Source organism: Rasamsonia byssochlamydoides (assembly GCF_041956645.1).
Source record: "Rasamsonia byssochlamydoides strain NRRL 3658 unplaced genomic scaffold VTN77scaffold_21, whole genome shotgun sequence".
Taxonomy (NCBI): Eukaryota; Fungi; Ascomycota; class Eurotiomycetes; order Eurotiales; family Trichocomaceae; genus Rasamsonia; species Rasamsonia byssochlamydoides.
In genome coordinates this window covers 292,193-310,047 of record NW_027192404.1, presented here as the reverse complement: position 1 = coordinate 310,047, position 17,855 = coordinate 292,193, and the positions used below count along the sequence as shown (strand labels likewise).

Here is a 17,855-nt window from a genome sequence, read left to right as displayed (position 1 = left end):
CTGATCCTGTCCTCCCTTTAGTAATATCACACATTTATAGAAAGAAAATCTCCAAAACAGGGAGTTTTTTTTTTGCCCCTTATGTTATCACTGTGAGAGAGAATGACAGCCTACTTATTGAAGGCTGCTCTCACTCACAGCCTCTGCGAAAGTTGGAACAGGTGCCATACCATCCCTAATGGAAGTAATTCTGTATATGGCTTCATCAAGCAAGCAATGTGCACATTAATTGACCTCAAGACCTGTGTATGACCCATACCTACCTACCTAATCTATCTCTGCTAGACTGCTAGCTACTTACTCCTAGAATAAGGATGAGCCTCCCTCCTTCCTTTCCCTGCACGATCGATCTGCATAGAGTAATGTACAGGCGCCGGCGCCGGCGCACTTCTCGCTCCTTCAGCTGCGCCCACGTCAGCTTCTTCTTCTTCGCCTTGAACTTCAGCTCGCCCATTTCTGCCGCGGATCTGGATCTAGCGTCTCATTTTTCGACTTGAACCCTGTACATACATACCCAGCATGCGGGATTTGCGATATGGTCACGATCACATAAAATAACATACACGAAAGAAAGAAACGGCTGGGCAGGAAATAAATCAAACCATGAAGAATGTATGGACCTGGACCCATGAACCAAGCATGCTGCAGGCGTTCTTCCACAATAATTATTTCTACCCAGAAAAAGGGGGAAAAGAAAGAAAAAGAAACGCGATGATCGCTCTCGCTCTGGCTCTCGCTCCCGGAAGGAAGTCCCGAAAGGGGTATTGTCTTTGTGCCTTGACTTTGTTTGATCGAGCCGTCACATCATCTTAGGTATATACCAAGATGGCAGACTCAGAGAGGGTAAAGAAAAAGCAAAAGCTGAAAGAAGAGGAACTGAACTGAACTGAACTGACCTGGTAGGATAGATAGATAGAGTGTTGGATTTTGGTGAGTAGATATCTGGTCTGGTCTGCCCTCACTGCTTTGCTTCCCTTCACCTTCTTCCATCTCTTTCTTTCTTTTTTTCTTCCGCTGCGCACCGATATATATATACTGAATCGCTGGATCGACAATTGACCTTTTTTTCTTTTTCTTTTTCTTTTTCTTTTTCTTTTTCTTTTTCTTTTCTTTTCCCCCTTTTTTTTTTTTGATTGGAAGGGAAAAGGACCAGGTATTTGAGATAATCATGGCACTGCCCCCACATACATTAGGTACATGTACATACTTTTATTGAATGCAAGCAAGACTAGATAGATAAATAGATAGAATCTGATCTGAGACTTGGGCTCCCTTCCATGGTCGTTGAGATAGCGTAGCGTAGCAGATAGGGTCCGGATCCAGATCCATCATTTACCAATAGTGATGGCGACGGCGATGGTGATGATGAATGCTGCCTTTTAAAATACCGCCAAAGAGGTCAGTCAGCCTGGTCACTCCTGTGCCCTGGGTGAAATCAAGATATTTTCAAATACTGGCACTGCGATGGTGAAACCTTCATTCCCATTCAAAAGGCATCACTACTCCAGTATTCCATCTGGGCAATATAATATCTCCATAAATTAAAGACCACATTGCTTGCTTCAGATGATGCAGATGCAGCCTGGTCTGCATAAACAAGAACAAACAAGCCTTAAAAACGACTCGCTTCGCTCGTCTAGTAAACAAGAATATACAATCAGAATAAAAAAAAATGCAAGAAACGCCCTGCGCCGAAACCCCTAGTTCTTTTTCTCCCTAGCCGACATAGACATACCCGTCATCTCCGAAAACACACGTCTAAACTATGCTGGCTCTATGCTGGCTGCTCGAACCCCCTCCGGACCACACGGCCAAACATCTCGACTCCCACCCGCTCGCTCTTGACCTCGCTGCGAGCCTCGTTCTCCCGGTTCTTGGGCACGCGGATGACAACCTCCTTGCCGGACTTGTCCACTTCCCACCCACAGACGTCGACGACGAACTTCTCGAGCGCCTCGCGGCTCTTCAGGTCCAGCCACTGCGCAAGCACGTCCGCGCTGATCTCGCGGAACGCCTTGCCGACCTCGACCGCGATGCGGACGCGGACCAGCTCCTCGAACCCGGCGACGTCGGCCACCAGGTCGGCATACAGGTCGTCCGAGTTGAACGTCGACCAGAAGAGCGCGTACTGCGCCGACTCGAGCAGGGTGTTGAGCCGCGTCAGCTTTTGGATCGACTCGACGAAGTCGGAGGTTTGCGACGGTTGCTGGTTTTCCCCGGCAGGTGGACCGTACGGCTGCGTGTGCGGGGGCAGGAGAGCGAGAGAGAGCGAAAAGGCTGGGGATGGGAAGACGGTCAAAGCTTTGGCAAGGATGTTGGTGATGGTCTCCGGCTGGAGGAGGTGAGGGTTGAATTGGTAGCTGTGAAGCAGTTAGTCAGAAATAGCAATGCAAACGTCGCATAAAATCTTCATAACATATAAATGCAGAATGTCCTGGATCTATCAGATAGAGCTAATATGCGCTCCATATTCCCTGTCTCATTCTAGATAAGGAATGAGGGAAAGTCAGGTAATAGGAAACGTGGTAAGGAGTTTTTCATCATGAGATCCGTAACATAAATTGGGCAATCAAGGCAAATAAAAATATATTATTCCTCCAAAACATGGATGTAAACTGGTCCACTCACAGTTTCAACAACGCCAAGTTCGCATAGCAATCAAACGTCCGGTCCTCACACTGCTGCACAACATAGTCTTGGAACGCCGTCACTGTCTCCGGGTTGTACCGTTCGAGGCTGTTCAGAATGGCGTCGATGTGCGCCGGCCGCGTCTCGCACTTGTCGAATGCGAGGACCATGATTTAAATTTCTTTCGCGTATTCTTCTTTTTTTTTTTGTTTATCCCAGTAGAAATTACCTCGGGATCTTATGACAAGATTAATGGATCAGATCAAGGAAACGGTTCCTCCAATAGAAAGGAGGAGGAGACTGCTCAAAAGGATGGGATTGATTGTATAAAGGAAGTTCGCGACTGGGGTTTGTTAACAGTATTCGATAGATTTTGGTGCGGTGCGCATCGCTCTCAGTGTGATGGTGGGGTGCTGCCGCCGGCCAAGACCAGGAAGGGTAAATTTGTCCGACTCACCTCCGTCTCTCTACGTACAGCGTAGACGTAGACGTAACTTTTACTGGAGTATTATTTCCACCATGAGCGCAAGACAATTGGTCGCGTTGTTCCGAATTAGCATAGGAAGGCATTCTCAAAGTCTGACAGACTATGCTTAAGCTACAGTACAAACCGAGTCAATCGCTGATTATTACTTGCATACCCTTCAAGATAACCTTTGATAGGCTTGTGTACATGACTATGACCATCCATTAACGCCGTACACCGTTCGCCCTATCAAATCGCTAATTCAGATCGACTGGCGTCGACAGAACCAGCATTCGGAAACAGAAAGCAACCCTCCCATTGACCGTCCATGATACATTCCCAAACTCCGTGTCCATGTCTAAAACATATGCTCTCACCCAAATCTAAAAACGGTCACAGAACTCCAGCCGCCATGGATCAAACGAAGTGAACCGAATAGAAGCATGTGCAGTGATCGTAACACAAGGCCGTGAATCGAGTCATGAGGACGTTCAAGGGCAAAGGGCAATCGATCGGGTGAATTCGTTGAAGAGATGTCCCAGGGATGGCGACGGCAATGCCAAAAAAAAAAGGCTGCGTCACTGCAATATTATTACGCCGCAATAGGGCGACGTTGCGAAATGGGAATGGGCTGAGGACCCGAAGACAAGTCCAGGGACGACAATCCCAAATCGCTGGGGCCACGGCTGTGACTGGGTTTCCGGTTGGGGGTTTCTTTCTCTTCAGATGATGTCTTCGGTCGCGAGGAAGATGCAACGTTCTCCTCGGGAGATACGGTGCTGCAGACAAATCCCTCCTCCGAGATGGGCACTCCTCCGAACATGGAGCCTAGCTGCTGGAGCAACGCCACAAAGTGTGCGTGAAGTTCGGCAAAGATGTATTCGTTTCCGACGATTTCAGCCAGGTTTCTAGCGCGGATCTGTCCGGCGCGTCTGGGTTGTCCGTCCGGATCGACGGTACGACCGGTGAGAAAAGATGAGATCGGAGTGTAATCACGGCCGCCGACTTTGTTGGCTGAAGCGTAACTGCGCTCCTCGCGGCGCTTTTCCTCTTCTTGGTGCTTCTCGGCGGCGCTGACAATGCCGCCCGCGATGCGAGCGAAACTGCGCCAAATAATTGGAGAAGCACGGAATGCACGGCCAGCATCTTTGCCAGCCAGTGCCACCAGCGCGTAGCTGCGCCGCTTTCCACGTGCCATGGGATCGGGTAGACGGAAAATATACGCAATGGTGTAACCAGCGACGGAATCACCGAAGCACAAGGGGCCTGAGGAAAGACCTCGAGGCAGCAACTCACAGCTCAGCGTGCGGATGGATGACCGCCGCAGGAGTGCATAGTCCGCTGGATTCGGCGGGCCTCGCAAAGAAAGGTAGGTCAGAATGTGCGCGTGACAGGAGACGTCCGAGACCACCGACGACGAATGCAGCGAGTCCGGGAAGGACGAGTGTAGATGCGGATCATGAGCCTCGTCGTCCGAATCGGAATGGTTGCCCCCGCAGGAGTAGACGATCTCTCTGGATCGCAGAACGGGACTGCCATTCTTGCCTTTACCATCGGCTTTGGGGGTCCCCGGGCTACCGGGAGGCAGCTGCTTGCTCACATCTTCTGGGAGGGAAATGCTGCAACTCGCGCAAGTGTCACCGTCAGCGCCGCCAAAGCGATTGAGCTGTTCAGTATTCGCGCGACTGCTCTGCTGCTGTTGTTGCGATTTGAGGAAGTATGGATGGTTTTCGATATTCTGGGACGAGCTGGCGGTAGTGGTTGTCGCACCAGTCGCCAGAGAGGCTGACAGCGTTGAATTCAAGGGCGATGACGACAGCTGGCGGGAGGAAGTTGTGTCGTGAGAGGTAGAGGGGGTATCAGCGGGAGAAAGGTCGGAGGATTCGGGGTAGCATTGGGAGCAGGAGAAAGGCAGGACTTGCGAACATAAGATCGAAGTCGGCCCATGCACTTCGCAGAAATGCGTCAGGGAAAGCTGTTCCAATAAGACAGAAGTCAGTCATCCAGTCAGTTCAATAAGCAGTCACTGCGACAAAATAGGAGTGGCTATTTTGTTGACGCCAGAAGCGTTCCTTGTCCCTCTTTCGTCGTAAGTGCAACATCACCAGGCACATGTGTCGCCTAAAGTATCTGCGTAGCCAGGAGAGGACAGACCTCTGGTGATGGCTGGCACATCCAGAGTGACAACAGCTAGCCTGCCATGTGGAAAGCACATGCGCTGGCGCGAGAAACAGGGATGCGACACAATGCGACAGGGGAGCAGAACCAGGGAGAAGTCGTGCTATACGTACAATGAAATCCATGTCCACCAGATGTTAGATCATCGAGCAGTATTATGCTTGCATTTCAGTCCATTATTGCAAGACATGCTTTCGTGATGTGTATGTGCGTGTATTGTGCAATCCTCGATCTGGGGTGGCAAGCGGCCGGGACGTTGCGACGGTGATGATGAGGGTACAGTGAGATCAGCGGCCGTAACCGTCAATTGCCCGCAGGGAGGGGGAAGGAGGATTTGCCCTCGGGCGGCCAGGAAGGATAATTCACTGTGACCGCAGAGAGGGGGGAGATATCAGATAATAATACTGATAGAAAAAAAAAACAAAGAGGAAGGGAGAGCTGCTTAGCGCGAGTCGTGTGGAGAGGTGAAGGGAGGCTTGTCTTTTGTAACGGTCAAGACTGATAGATTGTTAACCTTAATGGGCAGTTGACGGTTCCCTTGACCGATCGATGGAGCTCTTAGTAATGAACAGGTCAACACAGGAATAATAACTCATCCAGGCTCCATCCAGCCACTAATAATAAGTGTTATTATAATTAGTTAGTTGGTCACGCTGCTTGCGCTCCGGACGGAGTGGTTTAATTTCATTATTCGGGCAGGGCTGATTGGATCGGACGGCGAGGACGGTGTCGGAAAAGGTGAGAAGCCGGATGGGGGATCGACTTCAGTCAAGGCTCGTGTGCTGCGATGCAACTGGGTCCTGCCCAGCGCGGGGCGTTGGCTAGGGAGGGAGAAGCCTCGGGGCTGGACCGCTTCAGCATCAAGATCAGCCAGCAGGTCCGGAAGATACTTTGCCTTCTTGCCCCGAGGTTGAATCAAACACACCACCACCATCCAAGTCCTCTTGATATAATTCTCATCGCAGTTGGGCAGTTACTGCAGAGTAAAGGACAGATTGTTCTATCCCTACGTGACATTCATCAATCCCTTTGGGCATCCTCTGGGTCGCCAGCAAACACCGACAATTCGACACACGACAGGGAGCGGCACTAGCGCCTTCACTGTTCGGACGGAAGGCGCCGCCACCTCCCATCGCATTCTCTCTTCACTCCTTGGTCCAGGGTCTCCCTGCAATGCAATCAATCCATCATCGCGAGCAATCAAATCATCTGAATTGACAGGTAATACTCGTAAACTTCATGGACTCGATACACTCACAGGTTGCACGACGAATGTAACTAGCCTACTGCTCTACAGCCACTTCCTGACACGTCGGGATCTCTGCTCTCCAACTCCCAAAGAGGGAAGTGTTGCAACTAGAAGGGGCCGCGGCTAAGGAATCCAGACGAACGCGAACGCGAACGCCTCTCGGGATAGCGCCGTTACGATTTGTCTTCCTGATCCATCCTTCCTCCCCGGGGGTTGTCCCCGGTTGTGGACAGTGGCCGCTGCCGCTATTCTGGAAACCACTCCCCAGCACACCCGGAATGCCGGTAGCCGGCTGTCGCCCGGTCGCCCGGAAAAACTATTCTTCGCGAGGAAGCTCGACCGATGGGTTCGTGACGCCGTGACGACGCCGTGACGTCGCCGTCCCTTCGCCGTGCAAACTCCGAAGTAGCAGTTAGTAACTTAGTATCCTCAGGACCCCCACCCTTGCCAGAGGCGCCTAAGGCCTCCAGTACCTGTCTCAGCCTGACTACGGAGTATGGAGTATGGAGTATGGAGTACTCCGTACAGAGTACTCTTTACTTACTACTCCTTACAATGACGTGAAAATGACAATCGCAATGCTGCTTCAAGCATGAAACAGCTGTCACGAACGCAAGTAATTGCATGAATTTTCTCCGACTGCCAATGACGTCTTGGGTTGCGGACTCTCTCCGTCTGCAGGATGCAGCCCAGGGAAGTAGGGAACGAATGGAAATCACGCGCTTCTGTTTGATCGCCATGGGTGCTGTTTTGAATTTTCATGCGCGCATCTGCTGTCTGCAATGCAATTGGCGGTCGGTCCCTTTTCAGCCTCGTTCGGTTCGTTCTCCCAATCATCATCACCGCGCCATGATCCATGATCCATCTCGTGACCTCGTCAGATCCCGACCAGTCAAAGCTCGTCTTTAAAAAAAAAGTTCTCATGTGATTGTGAGCGAATTAAGTGAGTGGATATGCATGCTGACTGTCCGGGCTCCGCTGCTCGCGCGCTGTCGACCACGCGCACAGTACCCGCCAGGTCGACCATCAGTGGACCCGCCATCTCATTCTCGGATTCTCCACCGTTCTGTCTGGACCAGCATGGGAATCGGACCGGGGAGTAGCCCTGTCGGGTAAACATCCATGAGACCAGAAGCTGAAGCCCGAGATGAAAAAGGAACAGCCCTGGAGGGGCTTACTCCGTACATAGTGTAAATCTTCTCTTCGAGACCAGTTTTGACGGAGTATCTCCGTAGTTACGTCAGTAGTCACATGACAAGACGGGAATCCGTCGGGATCCGTCATTGTCAGCGTCGTTTGGCCCCTATGTACGGAGTAGAATTAGATTAATAGATAACGATATTATAGATCACTCGTACGGAGTAAGTGTGGCTGAAACATCCTCGAGATCGACTCTCCCAGTCCTGTGAAGCCGTAATACTGCAACGGGCACTAAAACAGATCTACCCGGGTACTGACCATGGTAGTTACATCTGTCAGCACCGTAAGCAGAAGTCGCTCTTATATACGGGGTCTTGTCAATGTAATGCACAGAGTAGATCATAACTATTATTATCGAGTGAGAAGAGGAAGTATGCCTGCCATCTGATGAAAATATCACCGCTTGGCCTGGTCCTTGTTCCGTAGCCATTGATCCGCGCAATCGCTACCTACCTTAGGTAGGTAGTGTACTGTACAGCCCGTACGTATCAGGGATACGTTTTCAGAAACTGGAAGACAACGGCCAGAAGAAGTCTGAACTACCTAGGTACATCCGAACCTTTTACGGAGTACTCCGTACAGTCAGAAAGTAAGAATCTAAACGTAGAATCTGGCTTATGGTTGGTTAGTGGTTTGGTGTTTGGTCGGATTGAATTATCGAAGGACGACGTCATCATCAACCGATAACGATAATCCTAATCCCATCAGATAACGAGCCACCTCAGCCAACGGAATGAAGATCATCATCGACAGGCTTTCTCCCCTGTTACTTGGAGTTAATTCATTGGCAGTTAGCTATTCTGAACGCTGTAGTTGATAATCATCATCGCAATATTAATAATTTTCCTTCCTATGCATTCTTGATTCATAAATTGGGTAATTACCCCATCATCATCGATAAATAATTCAGGAAAGGTGATAATTAATCCCTCTGGCATAGCAGTCTAGTTAGTCTATGACAAATCCTGCTCTCTTTTTCCCCTCCAACCTGTGCGGAGGTTGCAACTTTGCCTGTTTTGTTTGTAAAGGTAGGTATCGAGGTAATTAGGTAATTAATTTCGTGCGGAGATTCGGAGGGGTAGGTAATCAATCAATCAATCAATTACTTCATTTATTAAACAAGGCTGAATTGTTTTGGTTTTTGGGTCATCTTTTTTTTTTAACCAAAAAAGAAATAAATAATGACGATGAATAGTTACCCCGCTATTAAATTCTCAATAGTTACTACTAGTTGCAGGCTTGCAGCAGGCGGGACAGTGCAGTAGTGCGGGGCTGCTGGAAATTAGGCGAGAAGTCTATTTTCCCGACAGGGATTCGCAACACATCATTAATTGATTAGTTACTGTTGGTGAAAAGGAGAGAGTCCAGAATCTCTTCGAATGAGGGAAATCAATTTGGTAATCAGTTGATCATCGACTTTAGGGGATGATCCATTGGCTGTAGGTACAAAGTACTCACAGTATAGTAATACGACCTCAGTAGTCAGTACCTTAGGTACCTACCTAGCTAACCTAGCTAGCCATTATTATGACGTATATTAATAATTAGATTCTTACGCGGTGTCTTTTTTAGCACTGAAACAGAGTACAGCTAGAGCTAGTTGATATTAGCAATTTAGCACTTTTTTTTTGCTTTTCATTTTTTCTTGTCGTTCTTCGGTGCTTCACGGCCCGTGAGATAATCATATCCACTTCAACAGTTGACACAGTCTGTGGTCCACTTTTTCTCGGCTCGTGCTACGGAATACACTGTATGCTTTTTCATTTTCTTTTTCGCCACAAATCCCCAAATTTGTCGAGAAAGGGAAAAGAGGCACACGACACGAGTCAACGACAGTTACGACACAACTCTCTGGTGGGCTGGCCCCCGCCGCGGTGGGTTTTTCGACTCTGTACGGAGTAGTTATATGGAGTATATATTACCTAATTAATCTAATAGATGCGTTTGGTGGGGCATCAGGATTGTTGCCAGGTAAGTAGCTTTAAAGTTTAGACATTTAGTATTATTCTGCGGCATCTACGGCACCCTAATATCTTTTCGGTAAAAGGTTCGGGATTACCTCTTATTTCGTTTTTTTTTTCCTGTTACCTTTCGGGGTCCTTGAACTGTGGATAGTATTGATTTTTTTTTCTATGGCAGCGGCGGTTGCTTGACTATCAGTGATCACCCTGTATACTCGTAGTGTGTAGTTAGTGTGTTGCCGCAGCATCGTCGTCTATCCTGGGTCATGCAGACGGAACCAACAATTCTGTGAATATATTATTGGTGTGATAGAGCCCGGTTTACTTCTCCGTCTGACCGTGTCAGGGTGTCACGGTATGTATGGTTAGGCCGGCGGACATTCAACAGGTATGGAGTTATTACTATTGTCGTTCAACGGATCATGATCAGCTGTCGCTTGTTTAATCTATCTACCAAGATGATCATCGCAGAGGTCTCGACTGTTGTCCGTGTGCCAACTTGCCGAGGATGATAGTTATGGCCTCCGGGGATTTTCGGCTGAACTCAGCTCGGGTCGGCTGCAACTTAGCTTAAGCGGATGGTTAATGCTCAACAATACGAACACGAACGCTGGGGAGTGTCGGATTCGTGTAGGATTTCTGAATAAGGAGAGACTGAAAATAAGGAGCCTACCTCGAGACTTGCTTACATACACCACGCGGGTCAAAAAAAAAAGAGGGGGAAGGGGGAGAGGAGAGAGGAAATTACTCAACGACCAAAGGTTGATTGAGAATCTAGTTATTGTTCGATTATTGATTGGGATTTTTAAATATGTGTGGATTGAATTACGGGAGTTAAAAAAAAAAGAAGACTCAGATTTTTACAGACCTACAAACATAAAAATAACAGGAAGAGTAGTCCTAACCGAAGTATACAAGGGAGATGCCCAAGAAATATATATCTTCGTCAGAGTTGACGCATGTGAATTTAGAAATGTCCATCTGCACCGACAGTGTTGACAGCCCAACTATCATCAGAACAAGATAGAGATTAACTCATTAATTTTATGTACCCTGTAGATCTTGGGTAGTAATAAAGTAATGACTTCTTCTGTATGTACATGTACACAATGAAATGCAAACTGTTAACGGATAAAAATCCTCAATTTCGACTCGCCTTTTTGCCCTTCAAAAATCTACATCTGCCTACACTATTCAAGAAGACACTTTGGCCGAATGGTCCGGAGGGGGTTCGAGCAGCCAGCATAGCTGAATTTAGACACGTGTGTCAAATTTGGGAGATAAGGGCTATGTCTATGTCGGCTAGGGAGAAAAAGAACTAGGGGGTTTCGGCGCAGGGCGTTTCTTGCTTTTTTTTTTTAATTCTGTATATTCTTTTCTACGCAAGCTGCAGCTTGCAAACATGTGGTCTTTATTATACAGATATTGCCCACATTGAATACTCAAAGTAGTGATGACTTTCGAATGGGAATGAAAGCTTTACCATCGCAGTGCCAGTGATGTTGAAAGTATCTTGATTTCACCCAGGCCAGAGGAGTGTCCAGGCTGACTGACCTCTTTGACGGTATTTTCACTAGCAACATTCACCATCACCATCACTATTGGCAAATGATGGATCTGGACCTGGATCCGATCCGATCCGCTACACTACGCTATCTCAGCGACCATGGAAGACTGCTCGAGTCTCAGATTCTATGTATGTATCTATCTATCTAGTCTTGCTTGCATTCAATAAAAGTATGTACATGTACCTACCTAATGTATGTTGGGGGGCAGGCCCATCTGCTTGGTCCTTTTCCTGCGAATAGTGTCAATCCAGCGATTCAGATGATATCGGTGTTATACGTGAATAAGGGGAGACGGGGAAAATAATGAGTTAATAATACCTCGATCGAGGCTGGCTTACGCAGGTCAAATGGTGAGGAGGACGGGACAAAAGAAAGAAAGAGAGAGAGAGAAAAAAAAGAGAGAGGAAAATGTCCATCTGCACAGACTGTGTTGCACTCCAACTATCACTGAGGAAGAGGGAGATTTAAGTTGTCAATGGTAATTTGTAAATCTTGGTTAGTAATTACCACCTTCTCTAATACTGCTAATACAATGTACAAGACCCAGGCAGTTCAAACCAGTCAAGCAAGGAGACTTTTTAAGGCTTGTTTGTTATGGAGTGAAAAAAGACAAAAAAAGATATTCTGACACCTCTGGGATTCGAACCCGGGCGGGCGAACCCACAAGCTGGCTTACTCCGTACATACAATTAAAATACGAAACAGTTTCTTTTTAAAGAGACTCATTAAATGTCACAACTAAGAAAGAAAAATTAAATAATAATAAAAACAATCTCAACAAATGTAGTGTGAGAAGAAATGAAAAAAAAAGATAATCCGACACCTCTGGGATTCGAACCCAGGCGGGCGAACCCACAAGCTGGCATATTCCAAGAATAGCAGGCCTAAGGAGGATTTGTTAGCGGCGAGGCAAATCTAGTGAGGTCAAGGGGGTACGAACTTGCGCCTTAACCACTCGGCCAAAGTGTCTTCGTTGTTGAAAACTGTCTCCTTACATTTTATTAAGCTGCTCCAAGCACTACTTACACAAACAAGCCTTAGGTACAGGTCTCGCTTTACTCAACCGGTCGAAGAGAAAATACCTGTCTATGCCAGGGACTTTTGGCCCCCAAGACTACCTATTATATATATAGTTTTTATTATCTCCTTCCTAGGTGGGCAAGCCAACAAGGAAACCCCATGGTGTTCCTGGATTGCAAACAAGAAGAGCCAACTCCTTGCAAAATTTTTAAGTAGACACAACAATCCCATCAGATAGTGATAACACCTCCTCAGACGACAAATGGTTGGCAATCCAGGTTTTGGCAGTGACCCTGGTGACAACAATCCATTCACTATTGCCGGTACACGATTGACAGAGAAGAAGAGTCAACAGTATTACATTGTTCTGTTGCTAAATAGGTCAATTTGAGATTTATTATTGAGAGCCTTCGAATGATGACTGCAATGGCATGCTTGAGTGGAGAGGCCATGGAGATTGCTCACTTGGAAGCAGAACTAGGCGACAGCATCATTGATGAAGAACTAAGATGCAATGCAGTTCCCCAGTCAGACAGTTTGTAAGTGGATTAGACTAAGGATTAAATGTCAATGATTACATGTCAATTCTAACAGTTATAGGGATGTTCTTGGCTTTTCGTCCTCTGTTTTCGATGCTCTTCCTTCCAAGATACGGATGCCACTCTTGGACTTCCTTACAAAACCGCAATTGTCGACATTAGAGACATGGGAGACACAATTTAATAAGTTTGCAAGCTCTGAGGTATTGCTTTCATCAAGTGAAAGTGGACATCTTGTGAGGCCTTCAGGAAGACTAGATGCTGCCCTCGGAATCCTTCTCCATTATCCAACTTTTGCCAGCTCGCAGATCAATAACGGAGAGACAATGGACATGGGAGACCCATGTATCAGGTCACTGGCAAGAAAAATAAAGGACATATCAAAGTGTTTACTAATCGACCGGTATTGCCGACGATCAAGCCCACATTTCGTTTGGCATTACCGCCACTAATCCCACTCTACAATGGCAACAAATACACTCGCCATCTCATGGTCCCAATTGGTTTTGTGTCTGACTGTGTGGAACCCAAGACGACCAAGAACAAAGTGATCCGACGCGCGGGAAAACGGGCGTTTGTCCGGGTGAAGCTTGACAAAACTGAAAAGGATAATCCCGTGTGGTATATACCACTGTTGATAGTACCGGTGCATACCTTAAGTCCGGGTTTATTATTCTGGCCGAAGGTGTTTCATCGTGAAACTTTGATGCTATGTCTAGGAGAGCGTATAATGGATTCTCCGCGAAGGTCTCAGCGTACAACACGCGTTTTGAAAGAAGAATGCGACAGTGGGGGAAACTCCAAAGCCAATAGGAGTGGCAAGCTTTGAAGAAAGCTTTTGCAAGATTTGACTCTGTTCGCTGGCCTGTAGGCACGAACACAAGCAGACACAGTCTTCCCCGACGACACCGCTGGATATACCACGGCGATTTCGGGCACTGTCATCGCTAGTTTTGTCACAGCACCACAGATTGCCCCAGCGGACGATTCCAGGATTCACCTTGCCGACAGAGTTGGACCCGAGGAACAACCAGATGACCACATCTCTGAGTCCGACTCAAACACTACGGAGTCTCAAGCTAGCGACGAATCCGCGGAATCTTCACATACAATGACGCCGTCACTAGTCGATCCTCTAGACGACCAATGGTTTGAATCCCTCCGAAATCGCGACTGGACAGATACAATACGAACCCATGAAAACGAATGAATGGTATCATTATGGTGAAGCCATATTACTTATGAGATCAATTTGTTTCGAGTCAATACTGCACTACTGACATTTTCTGCGACAATGTTTGCATTTGAGGTTGAAATTCTCCAAAAATTTTTTTTATCACAGCGTGGAAGCTGTCTTTCTTCACGGCGGCAAATCTGTTGCGTCTGTCAAGGAATATCCGTCCACAAATCATGTCATGTACCTAGGTACGGAGTAGTTAGAGTCCGTAGAGTTAAGTAGTTGGCTTTCACCATCAATCAATTGTGACATTTTTGCAACAATACTGAGTTGAGCCCGGTCAAGAGCATATGAGCCCCAGATCTTGCATTTTGTCTCTATAGTGCTTGGATCACCTAGTAATGGATCTGGATTTCTTGAGAGATATATATATTTGCCCTGGTCTCTTTTCTTATTTGCAGCAGCTAAAGATTGCTTAGATCAGCAAAAAATATAGGTAAGGGAGCTTACCTGGAAAGGAAATAATGAATACTACTATATAATATGCTATAATTTTTTAAAAGAAACTATAGCCAGGGAATCCACCTGGGAAGGAGATAATAAAAACTATATATATAATAGGTAGTCCTGGGGGCCAAAAGTCCCTGGCATAGACAGGTATTTTCTCTTCTACCAGTTGAGTAAAGCGAGATCTGTACCTAAGGCTTGTTCCTTATTCTTTTCCTTACCAATAGGTACTGGACAAGAGAAGCGAGTCATTTTTTAAGCCTTGCAAAAGAACCACCAACTACAAAGTGGCAGACGTACACACCTTTGATGACTACGTAGGTATCTGCAATCTGCCAACCCTGTCTTGCCCGCCTCTTGTCTACCTAGGTACCTGCCTAAGCCTACTTTTAGTATACTATACAAGTCTTGAACCCCTCGCTCCGCTCGGGCGGCTTGAAGGGGTAGTAAGGTCAGGCGACTATCAAATTTTTAGCTAAAAGCTATAGGCTTTACAGGGGTTTCTTATAGGCTTCACACCCCTAAAGGCGTATCCCCTAAGTTGTTAACAAAGTGTTCAAATTAGCGCGTTATTTGGGCTTACCTAATTGGCTGCTACCATTACCGCCTTCCTATCTATGTCTTTCTGCCGAATTTTTCGGAAAGCGGTGAGGTTGGACCAATACTCTTGCAGATATATGCTAAGGCGCTAATTTGAACATTTTGTTTAACAACCAAGGGGATACATAGATGCTCCGGACCTTCCGCCCTCCGCAAGCCTTTAACGTAAGGCTTTATAGAGCCTAAAAGGGTAAAAATTTAGCGTATATTTTACTATAGGCTCTAGGCTTCACGGGGGCTCCCTGGGCTTGCAGAGACTTTGCTAATAGGCTTTGTGCTCTCTCTATGTAGGGAGTTGGCAGATTTCATGAATTTGTTGTGGTATGCTTACATAAAATCTACAGATGGGTACTGAATAAGCAGATCTGACCAATGACATTGCTTTCCGTAAAATTGTGGACGAAAACACATATTTCCACTATAATAGAGTAGATTACAAGGAATATGTTAGTGACAACTACCGAAAACAAAAAAAATGGGACAGACCGGGATTGAACCGGTGACCTTTAGATATTCCTGAATCTGAAGTTGACTTCAGTCTAACGCGCTCCCAGCTGCGCCACTGCCCCATGACCGTTAGGGATGATCCGGATAAAATCATACAAGCCTTGAACCTCTCGCTCTAGAAATGGGAAATTTTCAAGATTTTGCTTGAAATGTAATTACAGTGAGTTTCAGGCCATTTTCGTTGAAATATGTAGTTAATTACAGATGATTAGTCATCATGCTCATTGTAGCCAATAATATAGCATAAAAATATAAAAATTTTCTCTACTTTTAGCGCCAGGGTGCTAAAAATTTCAGAAAATTAAATCCTTTTTTTCGTAGTTACTGAAAAAAGAGCCTTTTTTCATGAAACTGAAATTACACTATGCATCCCTACCTCGCTCCGCTCGGGCGGCTTGAAGGGGTAGTAAGGTCAGGTGACTATGAGGGTAAAAATTATAGCGAAGAGTATGGTGAGTACCATGGTAAACTCTATAGTAAATAGTAGGGACTATATTATTATAAGGATTGTGTAGGGAATAAAACAAGAATTATAGTAAGACTATGGCTAGATTATGGAAATGACTATTGTAGGGACTATAGCATAGCAAGGGACTACAGTAATATTAGGTATAGTACATAGCCTGTATAGGTAGTGTAGGGAGGGCCAAGGGCCAAAGGCTGATATAAGCACTTATTCGTAACCCTAGGTATTTCTCTTCAAGTCGTACTTTTTAATTGTACCAAGACATACATAGCAAATGGATGTGGTCGCTTTCCATATCCTAATCTATACAATAAATCAATGCCATGCCGTTCATCACATCCAGAAACCTCAGTCAACACTCATATGCAAGAGAAATATCACAAATCGAGGTATCACTTCAAAAAATACATCAGCAAGCAAATTCAAAACAGATATTTTCGCATTTACGCCGCCTTCTCAGCCTTCTTCTTCTTCTTCTCTTCCTTCCGGGCCTTCCGTTCTTGACTGGTTTCATCCCTGTGCTTATGAGACTTCTTGTGCTTGTGACTGCTGTCCTTGCGACCCCGGTCTTCCTGCGCATCCTGAGAAGTTGCTTGCGACGAAGGGACAGGTTCGTTTTGAGATGATTGCAAACCCTCCGCGTCTTGCGAGAAGGAATGTTTCTTCGATTTCTTTCGCGAAGACCCGTCCGCTTTATCGTCTGTAGGTAATTGCTTTCTCTTGCGCTCTTCTTGCTCAGTCTTCAACCTCTGTGGCATCTTGAACGATGGCTCTTCCCCTTCCGACTCTGAACTCGTGCCGATCGTCTCTGGCGGTCCATCTCCGCTCCCAACGGGGCGGAAGCGCATCTTCATACCCTTAGGTTGCGGTCGAGGAGGTTTACTTGATTCCTGCGCTGCTGTCGGAGGAACGAGTGACCCGTCTATCCCACCCGGTAGTCTGACTAGCTCCTGAACGTGATAACTCTGAATGTTTCTCACAGGCACACTTTGATATGAACCAGTCTCCTTGTTGTATAGCATCAGTGTCTGCGCGCCGTGTTCCTGATGTGGTTCTGTCGGAATCCCGTAGTCGACTCCTTTATGGTTCAGGACTGGTTCGCCACGCATGACCTTTGCTAGGGACACCTCTCGCACTGCGGAGAGCGGTAGGAATGCCGGAGCGGTAATGTGGAAGACTTGTTTGCCCTGAAGATTGGATAGGAGGGAGGTAACGGAGGATGACGGCGGAGACTGCGCCTTGACAGGTTTGAATCCAGACGGCGGCTTGAAAGCTGCGGGAGGACGAAAGGATAGGTTAGATGATCTATACATATGTCAGTAATCAAATGAGTTCTCCCGCCAATTATTTATTCGTACTTCTTTTCTGAGGAATCGACTTTCTCATCTTCCGTATCTGTCATACTCGAGCTATCACTTTCGCTTTCCGATCCAGAACTCGAATCTGTGTCTGATGTGCGCTCCACATCTGACTTCTCCGGGGACGAATCTGCGGAACTAGACACGCTGTCGGAAGACTCTCCGCTATCAGAGACAGCGTCGTCGCTCATTTTCTTACCCATTGTAGATACACTGAGAGCGACTTGCGAATGAAGCCTTGCTGGGCGGGATCACGTCAAACGAAGACGTTCGACGCGGACAGCGGCAATCTGGGCAATCGCCGTTCCTGCCCTGGATATAAACGATATAAATAGTCTGAAAAATTATAGAATTAAATCAGGGAATGTTTCGTTGTGAGGAGAGCAGAGCCGCTTCGCAGGTTGGATCGCGGGCAACTTTTTTCTGTCCGC

General features: G+C 46.8%; 5 protein-coding genes and 2 non-coding genes across 7 annotated transcripts; 2 read left to right on the top strand and 5 right to left on the bottom strand.

Moving 5' to 3' along the window:
- Positions 1-1,774: 1,774 nt before the first annotated feature.
- Positions 1,775-2,798, bottom strand: VTN77DRAFT_3115 (uncharacterized protein; the record flags this gene model as incomplete). The annotated part of the gene is made up of 2 exons (XM_069419030.1): positions 1,775-2,360; positions 2,629-2,798. 2 exons carry the CDS (start codon positions 2,796-2,798, stop codon positions 1,775-1,777), a joined length of 756 nt encoding a protein of 251 aa, XP_069278915.1.
- An 888-nt stretch (positions 2,799-3,686) lies between these two features.
- VTN77DRAFT_3114 (uncharacterized protein) lies at positions 3,687-5,397 on the bottom strand (the record flags this gene model as incomplete). The annotated part of the gene is made up of 2 exons (XM_069419029.1): positions 3,687-5,069; positions 5,386-5,397. 2 exons carry the CDS (start codon positions 5,395-5,397, stop codon positions 3,687-3,689), a joined length of 1,395 nt encoding a protein of 464 aa, XP_069278914.1.
- Positions 5,398-12,067: 6,670 nt separating this feature from the next.
- VTN77DRAFT_t57 lies at positions 12,068-12,219 on the bottom strand. The gene is made up of 2 exons: positions 12,183-12,219; positions 12,068-12,111 (listed from the first exon to the last, which is right to left on the bottom strand). It is a non-coding gene; the product is annotated as a tRNA-Tyr (tRNA).
- A 465-nt stretch (positions 12,220-12,684) lies between these two features.
- On the top strand, positions 12,685-13,261 carry VTN77DRAFT_3113 (uncharacterized protein; the record flags this gene model as incomplete). Its single annotated transcript, XM_069419028.1, has 2 exons — positions 12,685-12,809; positions 12,871-13,261. 2 exons carry the CDS (start codon positions 12,685-12,687, stop codon positions 13,259-13,261), a joined length of 516 nt encoding a protein of 171 aa, XP_069278913.1.
- Positions 13,262-13,299: 38 nt separating this feature from the next.
- On the top strand, positions 13,300-14,019 carry VTN77DRAFT_3112 (uncharacterized protein; the record flags this gene model as incomplete). The annotated part of the gene is made up of 3 exons (XM_069419027.1): positions 13,300-13,430; positions 13,529-13,556; positions 13,681-14,019. The coding sequence occupies 3 exons, from the start codon at positions 13,300-13,302 to the stop codon at positions 14,017-14,019; spliced, it is 498 nt and encodes a 165-aa protein (XP_069278912.1).
- A 1,550-nt stretch (positions 14,020-15,569) lies between these two features.
- VTN77DRAFT_t56 lies at positions 15,570-15,662 on the bottom strand. The gene has a single exon. It is a non-coding gene; the product is annotated as a tRNA-Phe (tRNA).
- An 847-nt stretch (positions 15,663-16,509) lies between these two features.
- VTN77DRAFT_3111 (uncharacterized protein) lies at positions 16,510-17,627 on the bottom strand (the record flags this gene model as incomplete). The annotated part of the gene is made up of 2 exons (XM_069419026.1): positions 16,510-17,371; positions 17,425-17,627. The coding sequence occupies 2 exons, from the start codon at positions 17,625-17,627 to the stop codon at positions 16,510-16,512; spliced, it is 1,065 nt and encodes a 354-aa protein (XP_069278911.1).
- Between the last annotated feature and the right edge of the window lie 228 nt (positions 17,628-17,855).